This window comes from Ambystoma mexicanum, chromosome 1p (genome assembly GCF_040938575.1).
Source record: "Ambystoma mexicanum isolate Mex_15411 chromosome 1p, UKY_AmexF1_1, whole genome shotgun sequence".
In the NCBI taxonomy this organism is placed as follows: Eukaryota; Metazoa; Chordata; class Amphibia; order Caudata; family Ambystomatidae; genus Ambystoma; species Ambystoma mexicanum.
The window spans coordinates 1427568422-1427594554 of NC_090921.1; the positions used below are offsets into that span (position 1 = coordinate 1427568422).

Consider the following 26133-nt stretch of genomic DNA (forward strand, 5'->3'; position numbering starts at 1 on the left):
GGGGAGTATGGAACACACACTCCTATCTTCTTGTACATTCTGTTCCATATCTGAACTCCTAATCTAATCCACGAAGGAACATCATTGTGTTTCAAATGCATTCAGAGCACCTCTTTCATTGTGTAAGGTGAATTGGAGCTTTTCAACAGCAGCCTCTCAGATGTTTATCCACCCACCACTGCACTACATACTGTACAAAAATTGAGTAGCAGAGTTTGCACATTAAAATGTTATGTAGAATTTAAAGGTTGGCTGCATGAATGAAAACAAATACATTGAGACAAATCTGTACTATTCATCATTTCTCCCCAAAGGGGAGCCACCCCTTTGAGGCTAAGAAGATTGATTCCCCTCAGCAGGACCCTCCATCGATATCTGCATAGAGCAGCCTTGGCAAATTGCATCCATTTAGCTTTGGTAGAAAGGACCTTATGTCCTCCTGTGAAATCCCCAGGTCGGAAAGATACAAGTTAAATAAGAAGGGAGCAAGCATGCAGCCTTTTTTAAGGCCGCAAAATGTCAAAATCTTTCTAGACATTAATCCTCTTGCCCCCAATCTGATCTGTATTGAAGTATCAGTGTATAGAGCCTGCACTGTCTCCAAGATGTCCGTGGGGCATTTGCAGGCTTTCAATTTGGCCCACAAGCAATTCCTATCAACACCATCAAAAGCCTGGTGTAGATCCAAGAAGGCAATATAATATTGTGGTATTGTCAATCGACTTTTGTTTTAAAAGGTTCAGGATGAAAAGATTTAATTATGTCCCAACCCCTTTTATGAACCATGTTTGCCTCGCGTCAAGGATCCCCTTTTTCTCCGCCCATGAGCTGAGATCTCGGAGGACCACTGAGGTGAAATACTTGCCCAAAGAGTCCAATAGGGTGATCATTCTTTGGATCCGCCCTTTCGCCGTTCTTGAACACTAGAACCACCCAAGCTTCGCTCCAGGAACCTTGAACTCTTCTATTTAGAATCACCTGTTTAAACAGGGATACCGCAAAATCAGCCCAGGCCTCTGGGTTGCTCTTTATCAAGTTGAAGACACCATCAGGCCTGGCGGCTCTGGATGAACTTAACCCTGTACTACTCTAAAGTGAGCAGTGACCTGGAAAGTTTTGAACCCTACCCACCATTGTCTTTAGAGCACAATACAACTCTTTATGGGTGTGGACCCCTGATCTGCTTCTTCACCTGGTATACTCTCCTGCCAGAACTTTGTTTCAAGTTCCACTTGTGCCTTGTTCACTTTCCTGCCAGGACTTTTTACAGATTTCTCGGCTTGGGTGTGGGTCCCAGATTTGCACAGTTTCTTAGGTCTCTGCCTTCTCCATGCATTCAGCATCTAATCGGTCAGTGACCGTTCTCTTATTATCTTATTATTTTGCATGCATGAAGAATGAAGGGGACGCACCTTAAAGGGAAAGGGGATACCATGTCTCATTTTACAATGTCTCACTACACCCCAGGGTCAGGATAAGGTAGTGGCTGCTGCTTCCTCTGGCCACATGAGGAGAGGCTATGTCTGGGAAAGGAGTGATATCATTAGATTCATCACACTACACTCGCCCATAAATCTACATTTGTTGGCTGCATCAGGTAGCTTTCTCCTAATAGAGAATACACAATTTAATTTCTGACTCAGCTGTAATTTGAAGTTCCTTTGCAAGGACAACTGTAATGTGTGCAACCATTGCCTCCCTTCGCGGCTTGAAACACTTGTGTATAGGCGCGTTTATAAATGCCATATATCATATCCCAAGAGGCAATGATTAAGGCAAATGCTCTGCATGTAAAAACTTCAAACCCAAAATGACCATGAGTAGAGCGCTGGGCGACTTGTGCAATGGAGGCCTCTGCCTCAGACTGTACAAAATGTCCAACTCTGAAGAAGCCATAGTAGTTGAGCAGTGGCCCCAGCTCCAGTGAGCCCGCTCATATCCGCCCTAGAAGATCTCTTCTGGTGTCTGAGACTGCATCACACCCACAGTCAAGTTCACCTACTAAGGCCAAGGTCTCAAAGCAGATCACTGAGATAACAACCCACAAGTTCAGCACCAATAGTTTGAGGTTGATGCTGAACTATAGCACTAATTTGTTCAAGGCTCCTTTGAAACATGGCGTAGAGTCACTGTCGCAGGCCTGGAAAATGGCTGGAGAGCGCTTGGTATACACCACACCACATAACAGGCACTCACTTCAAAGGAAGTTGCAATTACTGGAAGAATGCATAGACCAAACATTCAACCACAAAAAGTGCAAATGTTTCTTCAGTAAAAACTACTTCCACCGAGCCAATAGCCTCAGCGCTGAAAAGGACTCGAACATCATACTTTGTTTTCACACTTTTCACAGACTCAGCAGTTCCTTACTCATGCTTTACAACTAAGGGTTGTCACGGAACGCTTCAATAACGCCCAGGCTGTTCAGGATGGTTCATATGTTTTTTATTTTTTCAGTGTGCGGGTAGGGTACAGGCTTCTCTCAACCTCCAGTTGTGGTCTTTTTCCACCCTAAACCATCCGTCCCTAACCCCAAGGTCTTCCAGCTAGCGTTCAGTAACACCTACTGTCTATATCTGGCTGTAGAGGATGATCTCAAGGCAAGAAGAATTGTATATTTGACTGCCTCCTGGTTTCTTCCAGGGGTGCCCTGAACTAACACTCCCCAGGTTTCAGCAGGAAATAGTGGTTTTCATCCTGAGCCGTTTTCCTCACGAATACGCACACTCCCCTTCCCTCACTCTCTCTTGACCCTCATCTCACTACTCCTTCTACTTCATCCTCTCCTCTCCTCTTTCTCACCACTCTCCCTTCTTCGCCTTCTCTCAAACCTTGGAGTTTTCTTCTTCTCAGGAGCAGGTGGCTGAACCAGGTAGCCTTCTCTGTGAGTGGGATTAAACAGTAAGGAGGGCTTGGTTAAAGTCGGCAGTAAGGAGTGTGATTATTCTTACACGGCTATAGACTAGACCCTCAGAACACCAGAGCTTTTCTAGGGGTATTACTAATATGCTGAATACAAAGCATGGGAGCAGCTGGAAAACTGAAAGTATAGCAGAACCTGTAATTGGTTACGGTGTCTAGAAGAGCGATGCTTGGCCAGTGGGCGAGAATATCCTCACCCTGAAAAGCACCTAGGCAGAGGGAAGAAGATTTCAAATATCCCCTTAGGCAGGGGGAGTTCTAGCTGATAGTCATGTTCCGTGTCAACATTTAGAAAACCCAAGAAAGTGTCCCAAGATTAAGAGTCAAATCTGCAATAGGAGCAAGCATCACGGTCAAGAAAGAAGTGTGCTGTGGTACTTTAAGTACCAACGGATTGTGCACCAACTTTATATAAGCCCATAGACTGGGGCAACCACAGTAGGCTCCTCTGATGGAGAAGTTCATGGAAATTGAACTGGGACACTAAGTCCACTTAGCACAGAACCTTCCTATTGGTTTTGTTCATCCTCCATCCTGACATGGTTAGCCATGGATCTTCCATCTTTATCTTGTGTTGTAGGGGCGTTCCCTGTAGACTCTTTAGAAGTTCCTATAAATCCTAAATCCTATCATTGAACACCAAGTCCTGTGGGTGAGGTTCATCTATAGAAGATACATAGGGGTCCTTGCTGAGGGGGACCACACAAGGTATAGGAACCTAGGAAATGGTACTTGTTTTGCTCACTGCCCTCTTGGACAACTTACTCTGCCTTACTATGTAAACCGTGAAAATGTCTTTTGTATATCCTTTTCCGCAATAGGCTTTTATCCAATCCTTGCATACTATGAATAAAGTTGTTGATCCCCACTTTCCAGGTGTGTTGGTTGTTCTTTTCCACCCTCACTGTGACACTAATCTTGGAGTAACTTATTCAGTTACATTCAGTGCTACTGTTCGAAAGGAGGTTGCTGGGGACTGTGGGTGTTTATTAACATCCCTGAGACACAGAGCGCGCAGTTTTCCATTAGGACATTTAGTTGTTCACTGAATGCTCAGTAAACATTCTAGCCTTTTGCAGCTGTGTATATCATGGGAAATTGGAGGTGGAGCAAGGGGCTGGAATATCAGTTTAGTTGGTGCTGTGTGCATGTTTAAATGCATCATAAAGAAATTGTTTAATGAAAAGGTGACAAATAGATGTAGAGTTCTACCATCAGGGGTTGGGTAAGGCTGCACAACCAATACACTGTCAAGTTATCAACTGGGTGATATTCTGGCAATTGCGGTCTCTATGATGGTGGAGCAGAAGGGAAGGGAATAGAACTATTACTGCTTTCTTCATCTGTGCCCTAGCCCTAGTTATTTTCTTATTCTGAATTGTTTGTGTGCTTGTTTCTGTTATTTTAATATAATTGTTTTTTTGGTAGAATGTCTGAGACAGCTGATGCTACAGATGAACAGTATATTGTTTCTGAAGTGGAAGAAGAAGAAAAGACATATCTGAATGTGACAAACAGAGTGGATGACTCTCTAACTCAGGGAAATGTTCAAAGGGAAAATTCAGAATCCATTTTCTTCCAAGGGCAAGTTAATGGCATGCAATCCTACCATAGTGATGATGATAATGAAGATGATGTTGGAGATAACTTCATACCAACCATATATTTCTCTCATACTGTTGAACCAAAAAGGGTTAGTATTATACTTTTTAATTTTTTTTATTGTGCATATCATTATGGTCAAAAGTGCGAATTTGAATCAGTCCATATTGACATTACCTATGGTTAAAGGATAAATGCAGTTGCTTTGTTCAGTTTTCATGATCATACTTCTAGGCACCAATCGCTAGCAATAATTGAAAACAATGTTCTTTTTACAGTATCAATTTTGTTTTGTGCTGCGTTAGTGGATCAATTTAAGTTTGTGACAATAATGATTTGTTATTTGCAAGAGAGCAAATTCGAGCCGGTAAAACCTGCTCTGCTGTGCCTGCAGGCCTCCTCTCTCCTCTCCCCTCCCTCAACCTGCCTGTCCACCATCAATTGGTTTGTCCTGTGGGGAATCATTTGGCCAGATAGCCCTACCTAAGACACCTCCCCAGGGCAGCCTTGCCCCTGCAGCTGGCTAAGGGCCAGGGCAAAGGGCACCTCCCTGTGCACCTCCTTTGCCTGTTTGCCTTGGGCTCCCCAGCCAGGCCCGAACCCTATCTGCTGCGACTCGGGTAAAGGATGACACATTTGTGTACCTTAATACTGCTATAGGTCTGTAATTTCAATGTTTGCTGTATTTTGAATCTAGCTACTGTTTTTTCCCACTCCCCTGCATCTTTTCCCACAGGGATGGTGCAGTGGGATTGCAATCATGAGTCTAGCTAGTGTGTACTTCAGCAAATCTGTAATTTTGAATCAAACCTCTGCTTGGTACCCCCACTTTACATCCCTTTGGACAAGGTTAGTGCCGTAGTTATTTTTCTCCACAGGAATTAGGCGCTGCTTTTCTCAACTCTCATTCCTGTCCTTCTCTTTGCCATGCAAGCCTGCACAGCACAACACATAATCGATCCTCATGCACTTGCGGATATCGCACTCGACTTAGGCTGATCGCTGGCTGACTGTGTCCCTTGTACTCCCCTCGCCCTCAAGGCTGAGGCAGCTGATCTTCCGCCATGCCAAGCAGCTCTAAAGTTAGAGTGGCACTCTGGCACACCAGAAACCTGTCCACCCCTTCACCCAGACACTAACCCAACGCACATCTGCTCCCTCCTCATCCTTTCCCCCCCTCGGGGAGACCAAATCTCCCCAACCGTGCCACCCCTCCTACACAGGTCTCCTGCCAGTTCCCCCAGTCAACTGCACCCCACCAGGCCCTCTCCCAAACCTTCCTTCTCCAGACCCCCTTCCGCCTCACTGCCCCCCCTTCCACTCAGCCATGTCCCCCTTTGCATCCTAAATGCTGCCAGGTCCACCCTGGCAAGTACTCCTCAATCTGCTGCCCCGCCAATCCTCTCGCACCCCTCTGGCTACCAACAATCCCCTTAAAGACACTGCACTACTTGGGCACTTTAACCTCTGCATACCTCACTCTGTCTCTCCTCCAAACCCTTGACATCCCGGTTCACTTACTCATGTCCTGCCCCAACACACCCAACCCAGTGAAATTTCTCTTCAGCCTATCATTCAACACCCCTGGCACTGACTCCAGAATCTCCAGGTCCTCCCAGAAATTGGCAACCTTGTCCGATATCTGACCTCAGAAGACATCCTCCTGACCTCTCCCATACAACAATTATCCCATATGACCGCACCAGCCACCACTATGCATCCCTTCCCTGCCTCTCCCCAGCTTCCACAGCCCTTTCCACACCTCAGAACAGGGACCCCACTCCCTTCCCACACAACCCCTCAACTGCCACATCCACCAACCCCATAAGGACCCTCACCTGACAAGCCCGCTTCACACACACAAAGAATACACCCTGCATTCCTCATCACTCCCCGGAACAGACACATTAGACCATCCCATAGTAACACCTCACCCTACAACTACTACAACTCTGCCCCACCCTCCTCCACGACACACTGCCCTCACCCACAGACCCCCATCCCCAGAGGAGATCCCAGATTCAGCCCTCGCACTGCCTCGCCCAACCCACCTATATAACTCTACCTGTGGGCGGTCACCACTGCTCCCCCTACTCCCCCCTGCAGTCGTCCTCCCCTGACAGCAAACTCCCTTCTTAGTATTGGAATATTTGGCATCCTAATTAATGCCAGGTCTGTAGTTAAAGATCACCACAACATATACGATTTAATATCCTCTGAAGGCCCTGACACCCTTTTTATCACAGAAAACTGGTTCTCCCAGGACTTCGACCCATAGCGCACTAGGCCTTTTTCCCAGGCTCTACCCTTATCGTGCACAGAACCAACAGAGCAGGCAGAATCGCCATCCTCCATTCCATGAAGAAAAATATTAAAAAAAATAAGCGAAAAGAACAAGAAACACAGAGCGTTAGCTCAGCTGTCTCCATTGTCAATACTTTTACGTTCCAGATACTGTCGGAAAGCACCCCAAATGTCTCGGTCAACACACTGGGGCCTGTAAGCGGACATATGTCTTATCATTAGCCCATAGCATGTCATGAAGCCAATTTCCGTACGTGGGGCCCTCCTTCCATGTCCAGTGCATTAGGATAGCCATTTTTGCTAGTATAAGTCCAAGATTAACACATTTCCGCTTCAGTGGATTCAGCTTTTTTAACGTACCCCAATAAACACACTGAGGGTACCCATAATAAAGGCTTGCTTGCAATCTTGTCCAACACATGACCTATCGTATCCCAATACACTGACAGTGCATGACATGACCACATCATATGCAATGAAACATTACATCTGGGACATCTCCCTTCTGAGGAAGGAAACCCTTTTATGAGGCCAGCTGTGTGTTCTGTTTAGGATCTTGAACCTGGAATTCAATGACACCTGCCTCGTTAACCTACATATTTGCAACCATTGTGTATCCGTAAAGGTGACACCATGATCCCTTTCCCATTTACTCCTTGTATCCACTGTTTGCACTCTAGAAGACGTTTGCGCCCGCTTATATAGTGTCGATAGTTTAGCGACAGTATGTAGTGGAGGCATGGGTGTGATGTAGGTTCAAGTGGAAATCCAGGCAACACTGAGTCCATGGCTGAGCGAATCCGCTAATATTGGAGCCTACAAAGCGGTATATCCCCTACACATCTTTCTTGGGTCCCAAGTTACAAAGACCCCCTCATGAAACCAGTCGCCCAGATTTTGAATGCCAGGCTCCCGCCAGTGCGTTGCCTGTGATTTATCCTGTGTTGGACCCAGAGAGGACATGCCCCAGATCGATTTAGCTTTGTCATATAACACTTTGCCCTCGGGGCACCCGGTTAATATAGCCCAAGCGTCCTGCAAGGCTTTGACTGGATCCTGCTGGCGGGAATGGTGATGTACTTTCGCTGTAATTAAGTGTATCAGTGATTCCGTGGAGCCCCCTGTCTCTCAATCGTCATATGGGACGATGTTGGGCCTCCATCTACCCAGTATGTTGCGTGATATGGCTGTGCTGTTAAGTAATATAATTCGAGATCGGGGGCCGAAGTACTCCAAGCTTGTATGCCAATGTGAGACGTTGCCATTTTACCCGAATTTGCCCTTTCCAAACAAATGAGGAAAATATCTGTGCAATAGTATTGAAGAACGACCTTCCGGACCATAAAGGAAAATTACAAAACAAGTAGAGAAACTTAGATGGAATAGTCATTTTTATTAATGCGACTTGTCTCATCGAGATAGGGAGATGATTCCATCTCTCTAGCTTGTTGCCAATTTTAGTGACGAGGGAGTCATAGTTTAGCGCTGTAGTAAGAGATGGTGAGCATGCAATCACAATTCCAAGGTATCTAATGCTTAAAGGCTACCCCCACAGCCCAAAGATATTGCATGGTTCCCGTGTAGTCTCTGTTAACAGAAAGACCTCCAACATGCTGCTGTTTAAATGCAATCTTGAATAGTTCTCAAACTCGCATACCACAGTTAATATTCTCTGCAGATTTTTCCCTGGGTCTTGTATATACATCATTATATCTGCTGCATATAGCGTAATGAGTTCCACCTGTCCTGCAATTTGTATCCTGGCTCGTGCATAACGAGCACGCATAAGATCTGCCAGTGGTTCTATTGCTAAGGCAAACCGGGGTGACAATGGGAACCCCTGCCTAGTGCCACCTTCCAATGTTAATACTGGTGAAAGCACACTGTTCATGTAGACTTTGGCGTATGGCTGTGTATATAAAACTGTTTCTCCAGCATGGGGTCTGGCATGGATTCACATGCTCCTGAATATTCCCCGTCGTCAGGCTGGGAATCCTCGGTAAAGAAAAAATCAGTATCAGTTTCGTTTCTGATCTGCTTTCTAAGTAGTAACCAATCACTGGTCTCTGGGTCATACTGCCCCCAGCCAATGACTGCCCTCTCCTTAAGCCCCGCCTCTGGCAGCCATCTTCAGATTTTTACCGCACGTTCAAGTATTGGGAGTCCTCATGCTTTAGCTCTCGAGCTTTGCTGCGGTTTCGTGCTTTTTTCAAAGAGATTTTCTCCTTTTTCGGTTAAACAGAGCTTCAAGCTCCACTTTTTCTCCATCCGATCAACGGGGACCAGTTTTGGATTTTTCTACGCCCTCAAGGGTGAAGTTTTCATCGAGTTACGTTTCTTGGAGGAGTCCAGAAGTTTCTGAGGCCTACCCGGACATGGCCCAGGAGAAAGGAAGCTCGACGCCCGGAAAGCTGTTCAGGGTTTGTCCTGGATGCCAGCTACAGAATGTGTTCAAGGAGGACGAGCATTCGAAATGCCTCTACTGCCTTCATGAGGACAAAACGCCCATGAAGGACTGTGCGTTTTGCGAGAACATGTCGGAGCGGACTATGAAGGATCGACATCTTCGCCTCTCCAACTGGCTGGAAGGAAAGAGCCCTTCAGGTGAGAAGAAGAAGAAAAAGTCTGAGCAGTCTTCTAAGTCCTGTGAGGGCGCCCCGGCGATGGGGGCCCAACAGAAGGCAAAGCACTGCGGAGGCCATTTTGTTGGCAATACAATCCTTATGTACGGAGATAAGGACGAGATTGCCCCTACTACCGACGGAGGAGCCGGAGCCAGGCCCGTCAGGAAGTCCCCCAAGCAAGAGGAGACAGACCCACCAGCCCCGCCTTTTCAGCCCTCTCGGCCTGCTCAACCTTTGCCCCTGTCCCTGGGGATGACACGGGAACGGACACGGGCACAGATGATGATGACGACGACGGCGGCGACGACGGGACGGATCTCCCATCGCCTCCGACTTGGGTCTCCCCGTCCGACGAGATTGGGTCCTTCCACGCTATGATTGCCAGGGCATCCGAGCTTTTCCAGCTCTGCCCCGAAGAGAAGGAGGGTTTCGTTTACCAATGGCGCGAGGCCAAGAGGAAGACGGTCCTCGCCGTGCCTCTGCTGGATGACATCTGGGACGAGGGACTCGCCCTTCTCAAGAACCCGTCTACGACGCCTGCTAAGAGGGATCGGTATGAGAAGAAATACTGGGTCCCCGACGCGGCCCCCCTGTACCTGGTGCAACCGACCACTGACTCGGTCGTCTCAGCGGCGGCCAAGAAGAAAGCTGGGGGGCATCGGCCTCGACGTCAACTTCCCCTCCGGACGGCGAAGGAAAGAAGCTGGATGCGATGGGTCGACGAGTTATCTCATCGGCAGGAACAACGATTAAGGCGGCCAACGCCCTTGCGATCGTGGCCCGCTACGACAGGGAATTGTGGTACAAGATCGCCCCTCTGTTGAACTTCCTACCGGACGACAAGAGGGCAGAGGCCCTGGAGATCTTGCAGGAAGATGAGGTGGCGTTGGACCACGCCATAACGGTGGCAACGGACATTGCCGACACCGGTTTCCACCAGCTAGGCAACAGCTTTTGCCTTAGACTGTGAGGGTGGCTCAAGGCGACGGATTTCCGCCAGGACGTACAAACCAAGGTGTTGGACATGCCCTTCTACGGGAACAACCTGTTTGGGAAAACGGTGGATGAGTCCCTCCAAGCCATCAAGGCGGACACGGAGACGGCTCGGGCCCTAGGAGTTCTCCAGCAACGACGGCCGTCCTTTCGGAACTCCGGAGGCAAGCAAGGTGCCTCCAACGTATTAAGCAGTGGCTCCTCTACATACCGCCAGGGGACGAGGCAAGTCGGGTGGATCCCGCCATCGTCGCCAGGGAGGCCAAAGCGGCAAGGCATCCTCCAAGCAAGACTGAACCGACCGTGGCATCAGGACCCCACCGAAGGACCTCGGTGGGAGGCCAGCTGGCGAAGTTCGTCAGCGTGTGGGAGTTCATCTCCACTGACCGTTGGGTGCTGGACGCCCGGGCCCAGGGGCACGCCCTTGAGTTTCTAAAAAAGTGCCCCTGCATTCTTCCCATGGCCAGGAAGGAAAACCACATCCCTCAACTACTACTGGAGGTAAGGGCGTTGCTCAAGAAAGGTGCCATCGAGCTTGTCCCAAAGATGCTCCGGGGCTCCGGAGTATACTCGGGTACTTCCTCGTGAAAAAGAAGACAGGAGGATGGCGGCCCATCCTGGACCTGCGACGACTGAACAAGTACATCAAGGCACAGAAGTTCTGGATGGTCACCCTCAAGCACGTGCTGGGACAGCTGGAGGAGGACGATTTCCTGTCGTCGTTGGAGTTGAAGGATGCATACTTCCACATCCCCATTCTAAAAGGACACCGAAAGTTCCTCAGGTTCGTGGTCCAAGGACGGCACTACCAGTTCAATGCCCTCGTTCAGATTGAAGTCGGCACACAGTGTTTTCACCAACTGCCTCGCACCAGTGGCGGCGTGGCTGTGCCTGCAGGGGATCCACGTCTACCCCTACCTGGACGATTGGCTCATCCGTGCAGGGACAAGGGAGCTCGCCGTAGAACACACAGCGAAGACCGTCCAGCTGCTCACGGACCTGGGGTTCTCCATCAACTTCCCGAAATCCCACCTGGTCTCCTCGCAAGTCTCACTGTCTCTGGGAGCCAAGCTCGATACAGTGGCGTGTCTGGCCTCACCGTCGGAGGAAAGGACAAAGGCCATCCTGGGCAAGGTGCAGCGTCTGCTGGTCACGGACGTGGCCAGGGTGAGGTCCATCAAGTCCCTCCTCGGGATGATGTCCTCTTGCATATATCTCTTGCGCCTGTGCAGGCTTCAGATGCGCCCTCTAAAGGAGTTCCTTGATGCCCGCTGGATCCAAGCAACGGGCAGCTTCGAGGAGAGGATCCCTCTCAACGAGACCTTCCGACGAGCGATTCGGTGGTGGGGCACCCATGCTCATCTGGCGGCAGGGACAGACTTTCAGACCCCGGCCCACCAGGTAACGGTGACGACGGATGCCACCCTGGAGGCGTGTGGAGCGCACACCGGAGAGTTTCACGCGAGAGGCTTCTGGCTCCCAGAGGAGAAGCCGCTCCACATCAACATCCTGGAGCTCCGGGTAGTATTCTGGGCCCTCAGGTCCTTTCTCCCGTCCCTCAAGGGCAAGGTGGTGAGGATCTTCACCGACAACATCACCACGATGTTCTACATTCAGAAGCAGGACGGAACCATATCCTTTGCCCTATCCAAGGAAGCCCAGGATCTGTGGCATTGGGCCGTTGCCCAAGGGATGTTTCTGGTGCCGTTTCATCTGGCAGCGATAAAAAATACCATCGCCGACTCACTCAGCAGAGAGCTGCGCTCTTGCCACGAGTGGGAACTACGCCAGGATCAAGTGGATCAACTCTTTCAGCGATGGGGCAAACCCCAGATCGACCTGTTCGCGACAGTGAAGAACTCCAAATGCCAGAGGTTCGCCAGCAGGTTTCCCCAGCCGAGGAGCATGGGCGATCCCCTGGGACGGCCTGTTCCTATATGCGTTCCCTCCGTTGCCTTTGCTGCTCCGACTCATCAACCAGCTCAAGAGGTCCCGGTGCAAGATGATCCTCGTCGCACCGGCGTGGCCGGGGCAGATCTGGTTCCCAGACCTTCTGGACTTGTCAGCGTCCCCACCGGTCATGCTGCCGACAGATGCAGATCTTCTTTCCAGAGAAGGAGGCACCATCCTTCATCACGACCTGGAGTCACTGAACTTGCAGCCCTGGCTCCTGCAGCACTAGAGTTTGGAGGGTACGATATCCCGTCTGACTGCAGAGAGGTTCTTGCAAAGGCCAGGGTGTCCTCAACTCTTAAGTGCTACGGAAATAAGTGGAAGGGGTTCTCTGTCTGGTGCCGTGCACAGATCATCAACCCTCTACGGATTACGGCACCTCAAGTGCTACCATACCTACTGTCGCTGTCCAAGGCTGGACTAGCTCACGCCTCCATCAAGATACATCTGGCAGCGATCTCCCGATACACCAGTACTACAGGACTGCCGTCCTTGTGGTCTCATCGGTTGGTGAAGGAATTTATGAAAGGACTGTTCCGATCGTTCCCGACGGGGAAGGCTCCAGCCCCGGCGTGGGAGCTCAACGTGGTGCTGACCAGGCTCATGGGGCCGCCATTTGAGCCTTTGCATTTGGCTCCTTTGAAGTTCCTGTCATGGAAGACAGCATTCCTGGTGGCCATCACCTCTGCACGACGCGTGGGGGAGATTGAGGCCCTATCCTGCAAGCCCCCATACTTGACTTTTCACGATACGAGGGTGGTGCTGAGGACGCACCCCTCCTTCATGCCCAAGGTGCCGTCGGAATTCCATCTTAACGAGCCCTTGGTGTTAACAGTTTTCTTCCCGTCACCTTTGTCGCCGGCAGAGAGGACTTTGCACTTGCTGGATGTAGCTAGAGCGCTTAAGTTCTGTGTGGACCGAACAAAGAGTTTTCGGAAGACATCACAGCTGTTTGTGAACTTTGGACCTGTGAACCAGGGGAAGGCTCTCTCGAAGGCTTCCATTTCCAGATGGCTCTCCGGCTGCATCATGCACTGTCACCGGTTGGCAAACCGACCACTGCCCGGCCGTCCGAGAGCCCATTCGACCAGAGCGATCGCTGCTACTACAGCGTTCTTGTCTAGTGTGCCCCTGCTGGACATCTGCAGGGCTGCTACGTGGAGGTTGACTCACGCCTTCACAAGATTCTACTGCGTCGTCGGGATTCCAGGGAGGAGTCCAGAGTCGGCCAAGCAGTCCTGCGCAACCTGTTTGCCTGAAGGTGGGCCTGGTGGGGAGGTAAGAGTTGCTTAATGTTGAGTTTATGTAATGCTTAATGTTGAGCCTTTTGCCACCCCCCGTGGTTGTGCATGTGTGTACTGCTATGTATTCTTATATTCATGAGCATGTGAATCAATGCCAGACCCCATGCTGGAGAAGGAACAAGTTACTTACCTGTAACTCTTGTTCGTCAGCATGGGTCTGGCATGGATTCACATGCGAACCCTCCCTCCTACCCCTCTGCGGCTCTTCATTTGGTCATACTACCACTTTACCTGCTACCAAATCTGAAGATGGCTGCCAGAGGCGGGGTTTAAGGAGAGGGCAGTCATTGGCTGGGGACAGTATGACCCAGAGACCAGTGATTGGTTACTACTAAGAAAGACCGTTTAGAAACGAAACTGATACTGATTTTTTTTCTTTACCTAAGATTCCCAGCCTGACGACGGGGAATATTCATGAGCATGTGAATCCATGCCAGACCCATGCTGGAGAAAAACAGTTACAGGTAAGTAACTTGTTCCAACCCACTTAATAAAGTTTGGTCCAAACCCGTAATTATGCAACGTCCTGAATAAGAAGGGCCAGTACACTGTGTCAAACGCCTTCTGCATGTCCAGCGAAACCGCAACACCATGACTGTCCTGTGGTATCTGTGCAATTGTTATATATTTGTCGTATGGTTGACACTGTTGATCTCCCCAATATTAATCCCGCCTGATCTTCATGCACCATATGTGGCATTAGTGGGTTTAGTCGTGACGCCAACAGTTTTGCAAAAACCTATGCGTCAGAATTTATCAAAGAAAGCGGTCGGTACGACCTACAATCATCCGGAGACTTGCCAGGTTTAAGCAACAGAATAATTATTGCTTCAAGCATAGATTCTGGCAGAATCCCTGCTTCTAATGCTTCCGATCCAGACAGGAAGCAATCGGGGAACAAGCTCATCTATAAACGCCTTATAAACCTCTGCCCCTAGCCCGTCCGACCCTGGGGCTTTTCCTCTCGCGAGATCTCGGATAGCTTTCTTGATTTCAGCTAAATTTATTGGCTCATCCAACATGTCCCGAGCCTCAGCAGATAAGTGTTTTGGGTATTTTTGCAAGATATAGATCCATCTCCGATGCTGTGGCTGCACTTCTCAGAGTATACATTCCTTATAAAAATCGTAAAATACTGCATTTACCTCTTCACCGGTATTGGCTACTGCACTGTCCGGTCAAATTGTACATGAAACATTAGAGCTGCCCCTTTTACGAACTGTTTGTGCCAGCAACTTCCCTGGTCTTTCTAGCTGCCCATAGCAGCGGGTTGCGGCAGGCCTATCGAAATAGCGCGACTCCCTATTGGCTATATCACGGTATTCATCCAAGTTTGCCTTAATATCATTTCTGATTTGGGGCGATGGGTCTATAACCTATATCTGTTGCAATTGCGCAAATGTATCCTCACTCCTCTTCAACTCCCCTCTAATGCCCTGCAATACTCTGAGTTCTGCAGAGATAGCAATACCCCTGATGTATGCCTTGAATGCCTGCCAGAGAATGGCGTGTGTTCTCACTGACCCTTCATTAATGTCAAAATAACTGGCAATATGCTCTGCCATGTTTGCCTGAAAAATCGGGTGTCCTAGGGCTGTAGATTTAAAACGCCACTGCAGTCTCGGTGCAGTATTCCCAGGAATGTCTAGTGAGAGCAACACTGGGGAATGGTCCGACAGTGGTCTAGGGAGAATCAGACATTCAGCTACCCAGCTCAACGTTTTGTGTAATACCAGTCATAAATCAATACGCGAGTGCATATCATGCACCGGCGAATAGTAGGTGTATGCGCGCTGTGTAGTAGTGAGCACTTGCCACACATCCCTAAACCCCAAATCATCAGTATATGAGAGTATAGTACGTTCTGCATTAGTTAATGACCTGGGTGCTGATGAGGTGCGATCTATATGTGTAGCCAGTATTTGAAATCTCCTCCACAAATAACTGACACAGTTGGGTACTTAACACATTCTTGAAACAAATTGGTGTTGAAGCCTGAATCATCCACATTAGGACCATATACATTGATCAGGAGAACCTCAAGGTTTCCCAACCTCCCATGAACAAAAACAAATCTGCCACAGTCATTACATACAGTTTTAAAATACAGAAACTGCAAGTACTGGTCCACCAAAACAATAACTCCCCGTTCCCTGGTGGAGTAAAACGTGTAATATCTTAGGTTGCCCAACCCCGGGGCTACCCTGCACGCTTGATGTTGTAACATGTGGGTTTCTTGAAGAAATAAAAGCTTAACCCCAAGCCTGTTAACATATGAGATCACCTTCTGCACCTTCACTGGGGACCCCAACCCCCGTGCATTCCAGCTAAGCAGTTTCACTTTACATGAGTCGGATCCGGCCATGCTCTCTGAGACATATTACATTGAACATCTTCCTCAGGTCACCTTCAGTGGCTAACATGTTCCATGCTGTATTTACCCTGTGCATTTTATAACTCTTATAACAGAACATCCTCCTTGATCGCACCTCTCCCCACCCTCATAATAGCCCAAACTTTGACTATGCAAATCCCAACCCTTTGCCCCCCTCCCCCCAACCTTCCCAACCGAACTAGTATATGCACTCGCATTGTGGGGGCGATAGTTACCGCTACAAGTGGGGTTTCCCGCAAGCGACAATATTTTCTCTGCAACACATGAAAAAAAAATATTACCATCAACACATTATTATTACATCATAATGGGTGAGGGTTTCAACTATGCCATAATATCAAGATACTGATGGCTCTCGACCGGCTGGGAGCGGGATGTGGCCTCCTCAGGAAATGTGAAAAAGTTGGTCTTGTTAAATTGTAGATGCAGTCGGGCAGGATAAAGCTTGGCATAAGGTATTTCGCGCTCCTTGAGGAGCTTTTTTACACCAGCAAATGGGTATCTCTCCTGCTGCACCGCTAAAGTATAATCCGGGAAGATGCGGACAACAATGGATCCCATCTTTAACTCTTGTTTCTCACGTGCAGCCCTCAGCACGTTTGCACTCTCTCTGTAATTCATCAGGTAAGCGATTATAGGTTTGGGATACCCACCAGGTCTTGCCTTCGCCATTAATGCCATATGCGCACATTCCACAGCAGTGTCCGTCCAGGATTGCCCAGTAGCTCTCAACAATTCCTCCACTGCGGTCTCCATTGCACCATTCAGAGCATCCTCCGGCACACCTATAATGCAGATGTTATTCTTCCTCGACCTTGCTTCCAAATCTTCGGCTGCCTTGACGGTGCCCATATCCTTAGCAAGAGACGTCAGGTTCCCCTGCAGTGATGTTATGTCATCCTCTGCAGTGCTGATCCGTTTTTCTGCTTCTGTTATCTTCCGAGTTGCCTTCTCGAGTTGTGTGTGTATAGTAATAACATTGACGGTAATTCCGTCCAGTTTGTCGTTAATGGAAGCAAACCCTTGCTGCATTAAAGCCATAATCCCCTGCAAATCAATGGGTGGAGGTGCTGAGGCTCCCCTTACAGGCGATTGATTGCTTGAACCCTCTCCCGCCACCTCCATCGGCTTTGCGGAGGTTATGTATACTGGTCAATAGAACCACACTTCTTGTGGCTAGCCCGCTTAGTCATGGTGTATCGCGATCCAATTATAGCCTCTTGGTCAGCTATATGCAATGCCACTTGCCCGCAAACTCCTCGCTGGATGCAAGAGTGGGGTCCTCTCCACCCCCTCCTTGCCACTACTTCTACAACTAAAGAGCACCAATCAAGAGGATGGGGCAGTGGTGTAGCGTGCCATCAGACTAGATCACCATGTTGTCCGCCCCCCAGGCCCAGGGTGTGCGTGCACTAGCCACTTAGAAATGCGAAAGCTCAAGCCTGTGGTTGAGACGGTTCTTAAGACCTGTATGTGGCAATGGATAGACCCTCACATCCAACACCGTGTAGTGCAGCGCACATAAGGAATGAAATTGTAAAGAAGGGGGGCCAAGATGTTTGCTCTGCTAGCTGGTAACTCCACCACAACTGCTCAGGAGGCGTCATGTGATGATCTATGCAGCAGTTCCCACTGCAGTTCACAGGCCCCTCTACAGAATTCAAGCCGGACTTCTTGTGCATAGCACCAACAGCTTGTTGAGTCAATGATGCAGAGCAACCCGTAGACGGGCTGGCAGTGAACTTCAGTCTGCCACAAGGGCTGCTCCGAGGCCACCCTCCAGAGTACCCGCCCCATTCCTGGCAGCGATTGCCTCCGTCCCACACCGCGTTTCGTTCTGCAACAGGGAGAGCGGGGAAAGGCACAAATGAAAAGGTAAATGTTCGGGCCGACCCAGCCAAGCCCGTTACAAGCACTGCCTCAAATATGCTGGCGTTCAGCCCACGCTGGTGGTCCGCTTCCCACAGCAAATCGCCTCCCCATATTTACGCCAGGCGGGGCAGCTTGCAGCACTCTGGCCTTGCCCCGTGCCCGGGAAGAGCCGCCGGAGTTCGCCACTCAAAAAGTTTAGCGTTGGTAGCCGCTCTGCTCCCAATAACACGCTCCAAACCTGCCCTCACTCCTCAATAGTGTCTCACAAATTTTGTGGCCAGAGGTGCCACACTTATAGACCAGTATCATGCGCAAAGTCCTCTCCCAACACGGAGCTGAAGCGCAATACGCCATCTTGGCAAACATGCAACAGCGCCACGTCCCCCCGCAACCCCCTCCCATGCCTGAATTACTTAAGCAACTAACCAGCAACCACTGCTATCCTTTCCCTCAGTCTGTGCCGGCGGCTTTGCAAGATCAATCGTTAACACATCCCTTACTTCAGGCCCGTTCCCAGCAGTTTTCAAGAACTCCCACATCAAACCCCTCCTAAAAAGAAAACTCCCTTGACCTCCTTCTACAGACCTATCTCAAACACCTGTTCCATAGCCAAACAAATTGACTGAACAGCCTATTCCCAGTTATGCCTTTTCACTGATTCTAACCTCCTCCTTGACCCCGCCAAGTCTGGCTTCAGACCCGTGTGAGGAAATGAATCATCCCTAGTCTCCATCTGGGATGGTCTCCAAAGAACCGAAGACTCGGAAGGTTGTGTCGCACTTATCCTTCTCGACCCCTCAGCTGCCTTTGACACTATTGACCACCTCACCTTCACGGACAGCCTCCACTCACTCGGCATTAGGGATGCAGCACTGAAGTGGTTATCCTCCTTCCTCTCCAACAGATCCCAAATTACACGTGTCCCTCCCTTCCCCTCAACTCAATGCCCTGTCTCCAAGAGTACCACAGGGAGCCTCTACAGCACCCCTGCTCTTTAACCTCTACCCGAGTCCCCTCCCTGATCTTTTCTGTTCACACGGCTTGTCTTTCTACAACTACGCAGATGACGCCCAAATAATCTTCAAGATCCTAAAGGACAACTCCAACCTCGCTTCATGCCTGACAGAAATCGACCACTGGATGATGCTAACCACCTTCTTCTCAACCCTAGCAAAAAATGAAATCATGATCTAAGAGAAGACGGCCCTCTTCTCCTTACCCACTCTTTGGCCATCCTCCCTAGGAACTCCCCTGTACCCTCCAGCCACTAAACAGAGTATAGAACATTGGATGAACCATGGATGCAGACCTGACTCTTTCGAATGGATTGTGTCCTCTCACGTATTCCTCATCATTGAAATATTGAAGTCTGCTTACAGCTTGCTTTGGAAAATGTTTTCATCCATTCTCCGTAGTGTCCCTTGTGACGTCGATGCTGATATATAGAGCATGCGCGCCTACCGTTCAGTTTTTTTCCACATTGCTGCGTGCTTCGGAGCTACTCGCCTCAGCAATTTCAATTGCATTTACTTTGATATGGCCTCCACACCGAAGGCGGCCTTCAAGCAGTGTTCAGACTGTGGGGCCAAGATGTCTATCACAGACCCTCACTGCGTTTTTGTCTGTGGTGCTTGGGATCGGGCCACTAAGTCGACGAATGAGACTCGTGTCAATTGATGATTGTTAAGGCCTTGCCGGAATGGAAGGGGAAGCTCGATGCAGGTAAGCCCTCCCCCAAATCCCAGGCCCTTCCCCCATCGAAAAGGAAATCATGCTCTGACTCGAGAGATGTCTTAAAAAAAACAATCTAAACATAGACGTTCAAGGTCTGGTTCACATCGCTCGTCCTATTTCCACCACAAGGGTAAGAAACGACGTTGCAGGTCCTTGTCTTCATCTTCCTCTTCAGAAAGAGTTTATTTTCTAAACAAGAACTCAACTCCAGTGGAGTTAGAAAACGTCTGTTTAAAAAATGTTCAACTTTTTTTTAAAAAGGACGCTCCTGAGTGTTCATCTAAAGGAGTCAGAGAATGGTGCCCACCCCTCAGCATCTATCAAGACCGGTAGGGAGTTTCGCGAGTCCCCGTCTTGCGCGCCTCAGAGCCCGGGAAGAGAGGTTCTTCGACGACGTAAAAGAAGAAGCCCGAGTCTGTTACCTCGAAACATTCGCTAACGGCTTTAAAGCCTTCTTCGAAGGTATCGAAACATTTGTTAATCGCCTGTACCTTTTGAGGCATGTAATACATATAGAGCCTTCGAAACCACTTAAATTGTCAACACATTCATCAACTGTTTCGAATAAGTTGTTGAAGCCTTAGACGCCTTCAACTTTGTCGGAGCATCCTTTGCTCTCGAATGCTGCAAAGTCTATACCTCATGATCCTAAATTCATACAACCCATTCCTAGACCCGATTTCTTTAGGAAAATGGGTTCAGCCTTTGAAGAAGATGGGGAAGATGATGATCGGGCCCCTTTTGGGTCTGAATATGGAACACCAAATGTTTTAGAGGAATTCATTTCAGACAAATCCAAGATACAGAATCTTGTGGAGACATTAAAGGAAACAGTTTGGAAACATCTCCAGAGACAGTTTGGTAATCCTGAAATATCTGGTTATACTGATCCCTCTTATAGGGCAGTGATTGGTAAGGTAGCTGAATACCTGGGATGGTCCAGACCTGCAGCTGTTGTGGAGACTGATGACCTCACTGATATCCTAGACAGTGGGCCATTTAGAGAAGCTGTATTGCCATTTCATGCAGCCTTGAGAGTAAGAGAAATGGAGAACTTGCTAAAACTAGATTCTGTTCCATCTGTTAATAAAGTAGTAACATAAAAATAAGACTCCTTCCATAGACCCTCCATTTTTGAACAGGCACCCAATGCCAGAAAGCTTAGTGGTTCAAACAGCAAGAGCTTCTTCGAAAGCTGGGGCTTATCCTTCTGCTCCGGCAGATAAAGAAGATAGGATGATTGATTCTTTGGGTAAAAGAGTATTTATTGCAGGAAGTATGGCACTAAAATCTACCTATGCTACCAGTGCATTAGCAAAATACACACATACCCTTTGGGGTGTGGCTGCTCTGGCACAGATCATATACCGGAGGGAGAATAGAGAGAAGACTTTTTAAGCCTGATACAAGCTGACAGAGATGACATGAGACAACCCCTATAATCTATTTTGGATACAGTGGACTTGGTCAGTAGAGCCAAGGCTGCCAGCGCAGTACTTAGACTCATGTCTTGACTAAGAAAATCTGGATTTTCGGTTGGACGTCCAGGCACGTCTACTAGACCTGCCATTTGACGGTACTGCTCTGTTTGTTGAGAAGGCTGATAGCAGTCTGGAAAAACTGCAAGCCTATAGGGCTGCAGCAAAATCTTTAAGGGTGGCAATAAGACAACCTCAATTTACAGGTCAAGGATGGAGAGGTCATTCTTTTCATTTCTATTCCTCTGTATCTAGAGGAAGAGGTCAGTTTTCACAAAGAGGTGAAAGGAAGACCCTTTCGTGGAAGGAGGTAGAGGAGGAAGAATTCCCCACTGAACACCCGCAGGTACCCTCAGCTGCAGGTGGAACAACAAAATGACTCCTTCACCCACAAATCTGTGGTAGGAGGGAGACTGTCTTATCATGTCCAGAGTTGGCAAAGCATAATTTCGGATGCATGGGTGCTACAAACAGTAGCAGACAGTGACTGTCTCCCATTCCTAAAAATACCTCACGATTGCCCCACAAGAGCAAGATCAAGCCTGCCTTCAAATCCACTCTTCCAACTTCAGATACTCACCCTATTGGAGACAGGTGCAATAGAATTGGTACTTGTAGCAGGGGCGCTGTTGAGTAGCCGTGAGGAATGGCTGCCTAGCTGGAGAGTTGTGCAGTACGGTGCTATATCCTCTTTAAGAGGCAGTGAAAATTGTGCCCACAACTGGTCCTAACTGTACGGCTGGGCTGCGGGGGCTCAAGAGCAGGTCTGGTCTGCTGCTTAGGTCCCGAGAGGCCCGGGATGCAGAGGTTTTGGATGGCTGCATAGTGCGGCCAGCCTGCGAGCTGAATCCGTGGGCCAGCCTATACTCCATGGGTTCCTGCGCAGTGTGAGCAGCCGAACATCCTGCGTTTCCTGGAGCGGCTGAGGACTGCATTGTTCTACCGGGCCCCCTCCGGGGCATATCTGGTCTTCTGCTCAGCCCGCTTGGATCGGAGGGGCTGAAATTGCCACGGGCCTCCTGCGGCCCCAGCTGTGACATCCGGCACGCGGGTCGAGTGGCTGAGCCTCCTACGCACCTACACCCCAAGACGGTGCGGTGCATACATAAGCAGTGACTTGCCCAGGCCTCAGGCGAAGACTTCTCCGACCGTGAGCAGAGTGCAGCAGTAAGACGTCCAGTGCCTAGACCGGGCCGCAGCAGTGATTGAAGCGACAGCATAGGGGAAGCTGCCCCTGTATCGGCATACCCACGCATATCGGATCTCCAACTCTGACCCCGGGGATCGGTGGAGTCAAGTGGTGCCATGTACCCCTGTGGCCCCAGAGGTGGCAGACAGACCTGGGGAGAGGGGTTTGAGCACCCTGCACATCTTCACCCCTCATGCAAAGTACATGCGAATAACTGCTTGCCCGCACCACGAGCAGTGACTTTGCTGGCTAAGTAAAGGGAGATCACTAAAGTCATCCAGTTCCCTGCCCGGGCCGCAGCTGTGATTGGAAAGAGAACGGTGCGATCGGAACAGTCCCTGCATTGACATACATGGAGGTGAGGAGCCCCCCCTCCCCCACTACACTACGGTTGACTTGGGTCCCACCTGGGTACAGACCTGCACCATTGGCCCTGAGCCTCATACCACCAGGCAGCAGAAAAGCGGCAGGCACTAGACAGACACGGGGGGCCCTGGCTTGATTTCCACCTCCCCTGCAATAACAGTGCTCCATATTCTTGTATTACCAGCCAGGGTACAGAGGGGCTTCCCCAATACTGCGGATCCTACCAGGCCTTGAGCCTGAGGTACTGACCCTGCGCTCCGTGCCTCTACCCAGGGACCCTTGCCTTTTGGGCCAACCCTTTCACCTGATCCTGGGGAGAACCAGCAATTCGGTCCTACCTGATTCCAACATTCTAAGGCTAGTGCGCTGTACATAAAGGGGTGCCCTCTGAACTTCAACCCCCTAAATGCCAGCACCCAAGTCAGGAGAAGAGTAGCCGATGACTAAACGAGATAGATACTATGGTGTGAGCTTCACAGTTTTTGATTGTGGGCCCCTTGCCCAAGTAGTGGTGCCCTAACTCATCAGAGACGGATGATTGCTACTTCCCAGTGAGAGGGGCCAATCTGGTTCCTTCTGTCTACGATCGAACATCGGCCTAACTCTAAAATACAGCCACAACCCCGGAACAGGACCCCTCTGACTCACCATGACTATAGGCGCTAGAGGGGGAAAAAAATCTGGCTCCATGGATAAATTCGCAAGGTCGGCGACCAGGAGTGGACCGGGCCAACCGGGCTAAGCTCTGGTGGTACCCCCCACCCCCTTACCCGCCCCGGTTCCTCCCCACACACCCAACATGGCAATCATGATATAAGCCATGGCAAAGGCATTTTCTGCAGTTCGTGAGAAGCTGGATGACATAACAGCAAATGTGGCCTCCATGAGATCTCAACTGGCCCATGAAGGAGCTTGAATTACGGAGGCGGAAACCAGACTTAGGGCCACTGAGGACAACGTGCAGGTGCTGCAGGATACTGTGGCCACTCTTACTAGAGACATGAAATACGTCAAGAATAAATGTGATGACCTTGAATCCCGTTCCCGGAGGAACAATATCCGAATCGTGAGGACGCCCTCACAGGCAACATGGAACTGGCAGTGGAAAACTTGCTTTAAGACCTCCTGGGGAACCTGGATCTATCCCCCTCCTTTGTTGTGGAGCGAGCCCACCGCACACTGGCCTTCAGACCCAATCCTGGTGACTTTCCGACGCCCATAATTGCGAAAATATTGAGCTATCGTGATAGAGACCATCTGCTTCGAGTAGCCTGAGAGAAGAGGAAACTGAGACTTGGTTCCCAAACCATCTGCATTTTTCCTGACTTTTCCATCCCAGTGCAACAAGAGTGTCTGCAATTCACAGGTGTAAAGATGAAGTTCCGGGAGCGCAACATACAGTACGCTATGCCGAGATAGTCTCCAATTCCGGGTTAAACTTTACTTTTTCATGGTCCCGGGAAGCAATGAAATGTATTGTAGCCCAGATCCCTCTCGTCGACCATGCCGCTGACCCAGCCGCAGAGAACTTGCGTGACCCTTAGGTCAATCTGCCTACCTTAAAACCCTTTGATCCTAGGCCCACTACGAGTTGATAGTGTAATTTACTGAACGGCCGAATATCTATTCTATATACATCGGAAGGCACATTGCTAATATAATGCATAAAGCTGTACGGCAACACCGTGCCCCATTGCAGTTGCTTTGTGTGGATTGAGGGTAATATGCACTCACAAACCAGGTTGGAACGGGGGGAATGTTGGGGCGAGGAGTAGTTACACTGCTGGGTTGTGGGAGGCAGTAGGGGGTAGGAGGATCAGGGCCTGGCCGCTGGGCGAACGCCCATGCAATGTTTGTGCATCTGTTGTGCACTCCAAGGGTATAGCCGGGTAGAAAAGGTTAAAGGTATGGCAATTGAGTACATGGAGGGTCCGATCCCAAGATATATGGCATAGTTGAGTACACGTGAACATTATATGCATCATGGGTTAATGCATTGGCTATGGCCCAACAGTTGACAATATTAAGTTGGAATATTCGTGGCCTGGGCAATTTTACCAAAACACGTAAGATAATGTCATATGTACACAGACATAGAGTATATCTGGTATTCTGCAAGAAACCCACAGCAGAGAAAACACATGTCGGAATATGGCCTCTTCGTGTGGAAGAACTCGTACTCCTCACAGTCGAGGGGAGTCATGATACTTATTCATAAGGTCCGAAAGTTTGTGGAAAATAAAATACACGTAACCCCGCCCTCCTGAGCCCCGCCCTGTGCATCACCCTTGAGTCCTTTTCCCCGCGTGGTCGGGACTGGATGCACGTACATCTTCGGGAGTTTTTATTTGATCCCGTTGTCCTTCTCTCCTGCTCCGGTTCTGCAGTCGCATAGTCCTCCGTCTATGCCGGAGCATCTGGGATTTGTGTCCTGTTCTTCATGCGAACATCGCTTCGCTAGGGGGGGGATCCCCATTCTCTCTGCTTGAAGTGTCTCGGGCCAGACCATCGCTGGGATTCGTGCTTCTACTGCGATTCCCTCTCCGTCCGGGTACTCCAGGGCTGACTTCTTCGGTGGGAGGATGCTTTTCAGCACGTTCCTCCGCCTCATCTTCAGCTTTTCATCGACGAAAAGAAGAGACGCCCGGTAAGTTCCTTACTTTTTAGGGCGTCCTGGCCAGGAGACTCCTTTCCGGGGTTTTCTCGGTCCGGGAGGGGCTCCAGTAGCTCTACCACCAGGATTTTTCTTGCAGTGCATCACAGGCCTAATGGGCGTACCAGAGTTTTCCCACGACGGACCTGCCAAGACCGGAACATGTTCCGAGGTTCACCTGTCAGGTGCTAAACGTTGGCCCAGTTTGTCTGGGGCGTTGGACCACCGGGGTCCGCTCCGTGTTATGGATAATTCTCTTATAAGGCTAATTTCCCAAACCTAGTGAGTCCCCCAGCAGCTTTAGTGGATTTTTGGGGTTTGTTTTTTGTTCTCCTGCTAAGAGTGAGACTCTCTTCCTCCCACTTTTAGGCATGATTTGAGGTATGTCTTTGACTTTGTATGTGCTTCTGGGCTGTGGGGTCTTTTACTCCATAGGGTATCATCTGTTTTTTATGTGTGTTACACAGCACCCTCAGTGCAGTAACACAGGGGTGTCATAGTGACCCCCAAACATAGACTCCATACCCTGGGGCTGACTACTGTCTCCCAGGGCATGTAAAGTCACCATTGACTTTACTAGTCCAAAATTGTGAACAGAACCAGTACAAACCATCATATTGTGGAAGTACTGGAAAGGGTTAATTCGATTGCCCCTGGGTCTGTTTTCAAGGGGGCACTGTCCAGTCCCCCCTTGTCGAGTTTCTGGCTGGTGGCAGGGGTTACGACGCAAAATATTCCACCAGA

At 49.5% G+C, this 26133-nt stretch overlaps 1 protein-coding gene across 1 annotated transcript in view; it reads left to right on the forward strand.

The window, feature by feature from the left end:
• The window catches only part of URI1 (URI1 prefoldin like chaperone), a 995615-nt gene that overhangs the window by 664993 nt on the left and 304489 nt on the right, over positions 1-26133 (forward strand). The window contains exon 8 of the mRNA XM_069607080.1: positions 4351-4615. Within this exon, the coding sequence (XP_069463181.1) occupies positions 4351-4615 (265 nt within the window). The remainder of the gene's footprint in view (positions 1-4350; positions 4616-26133) is intronic.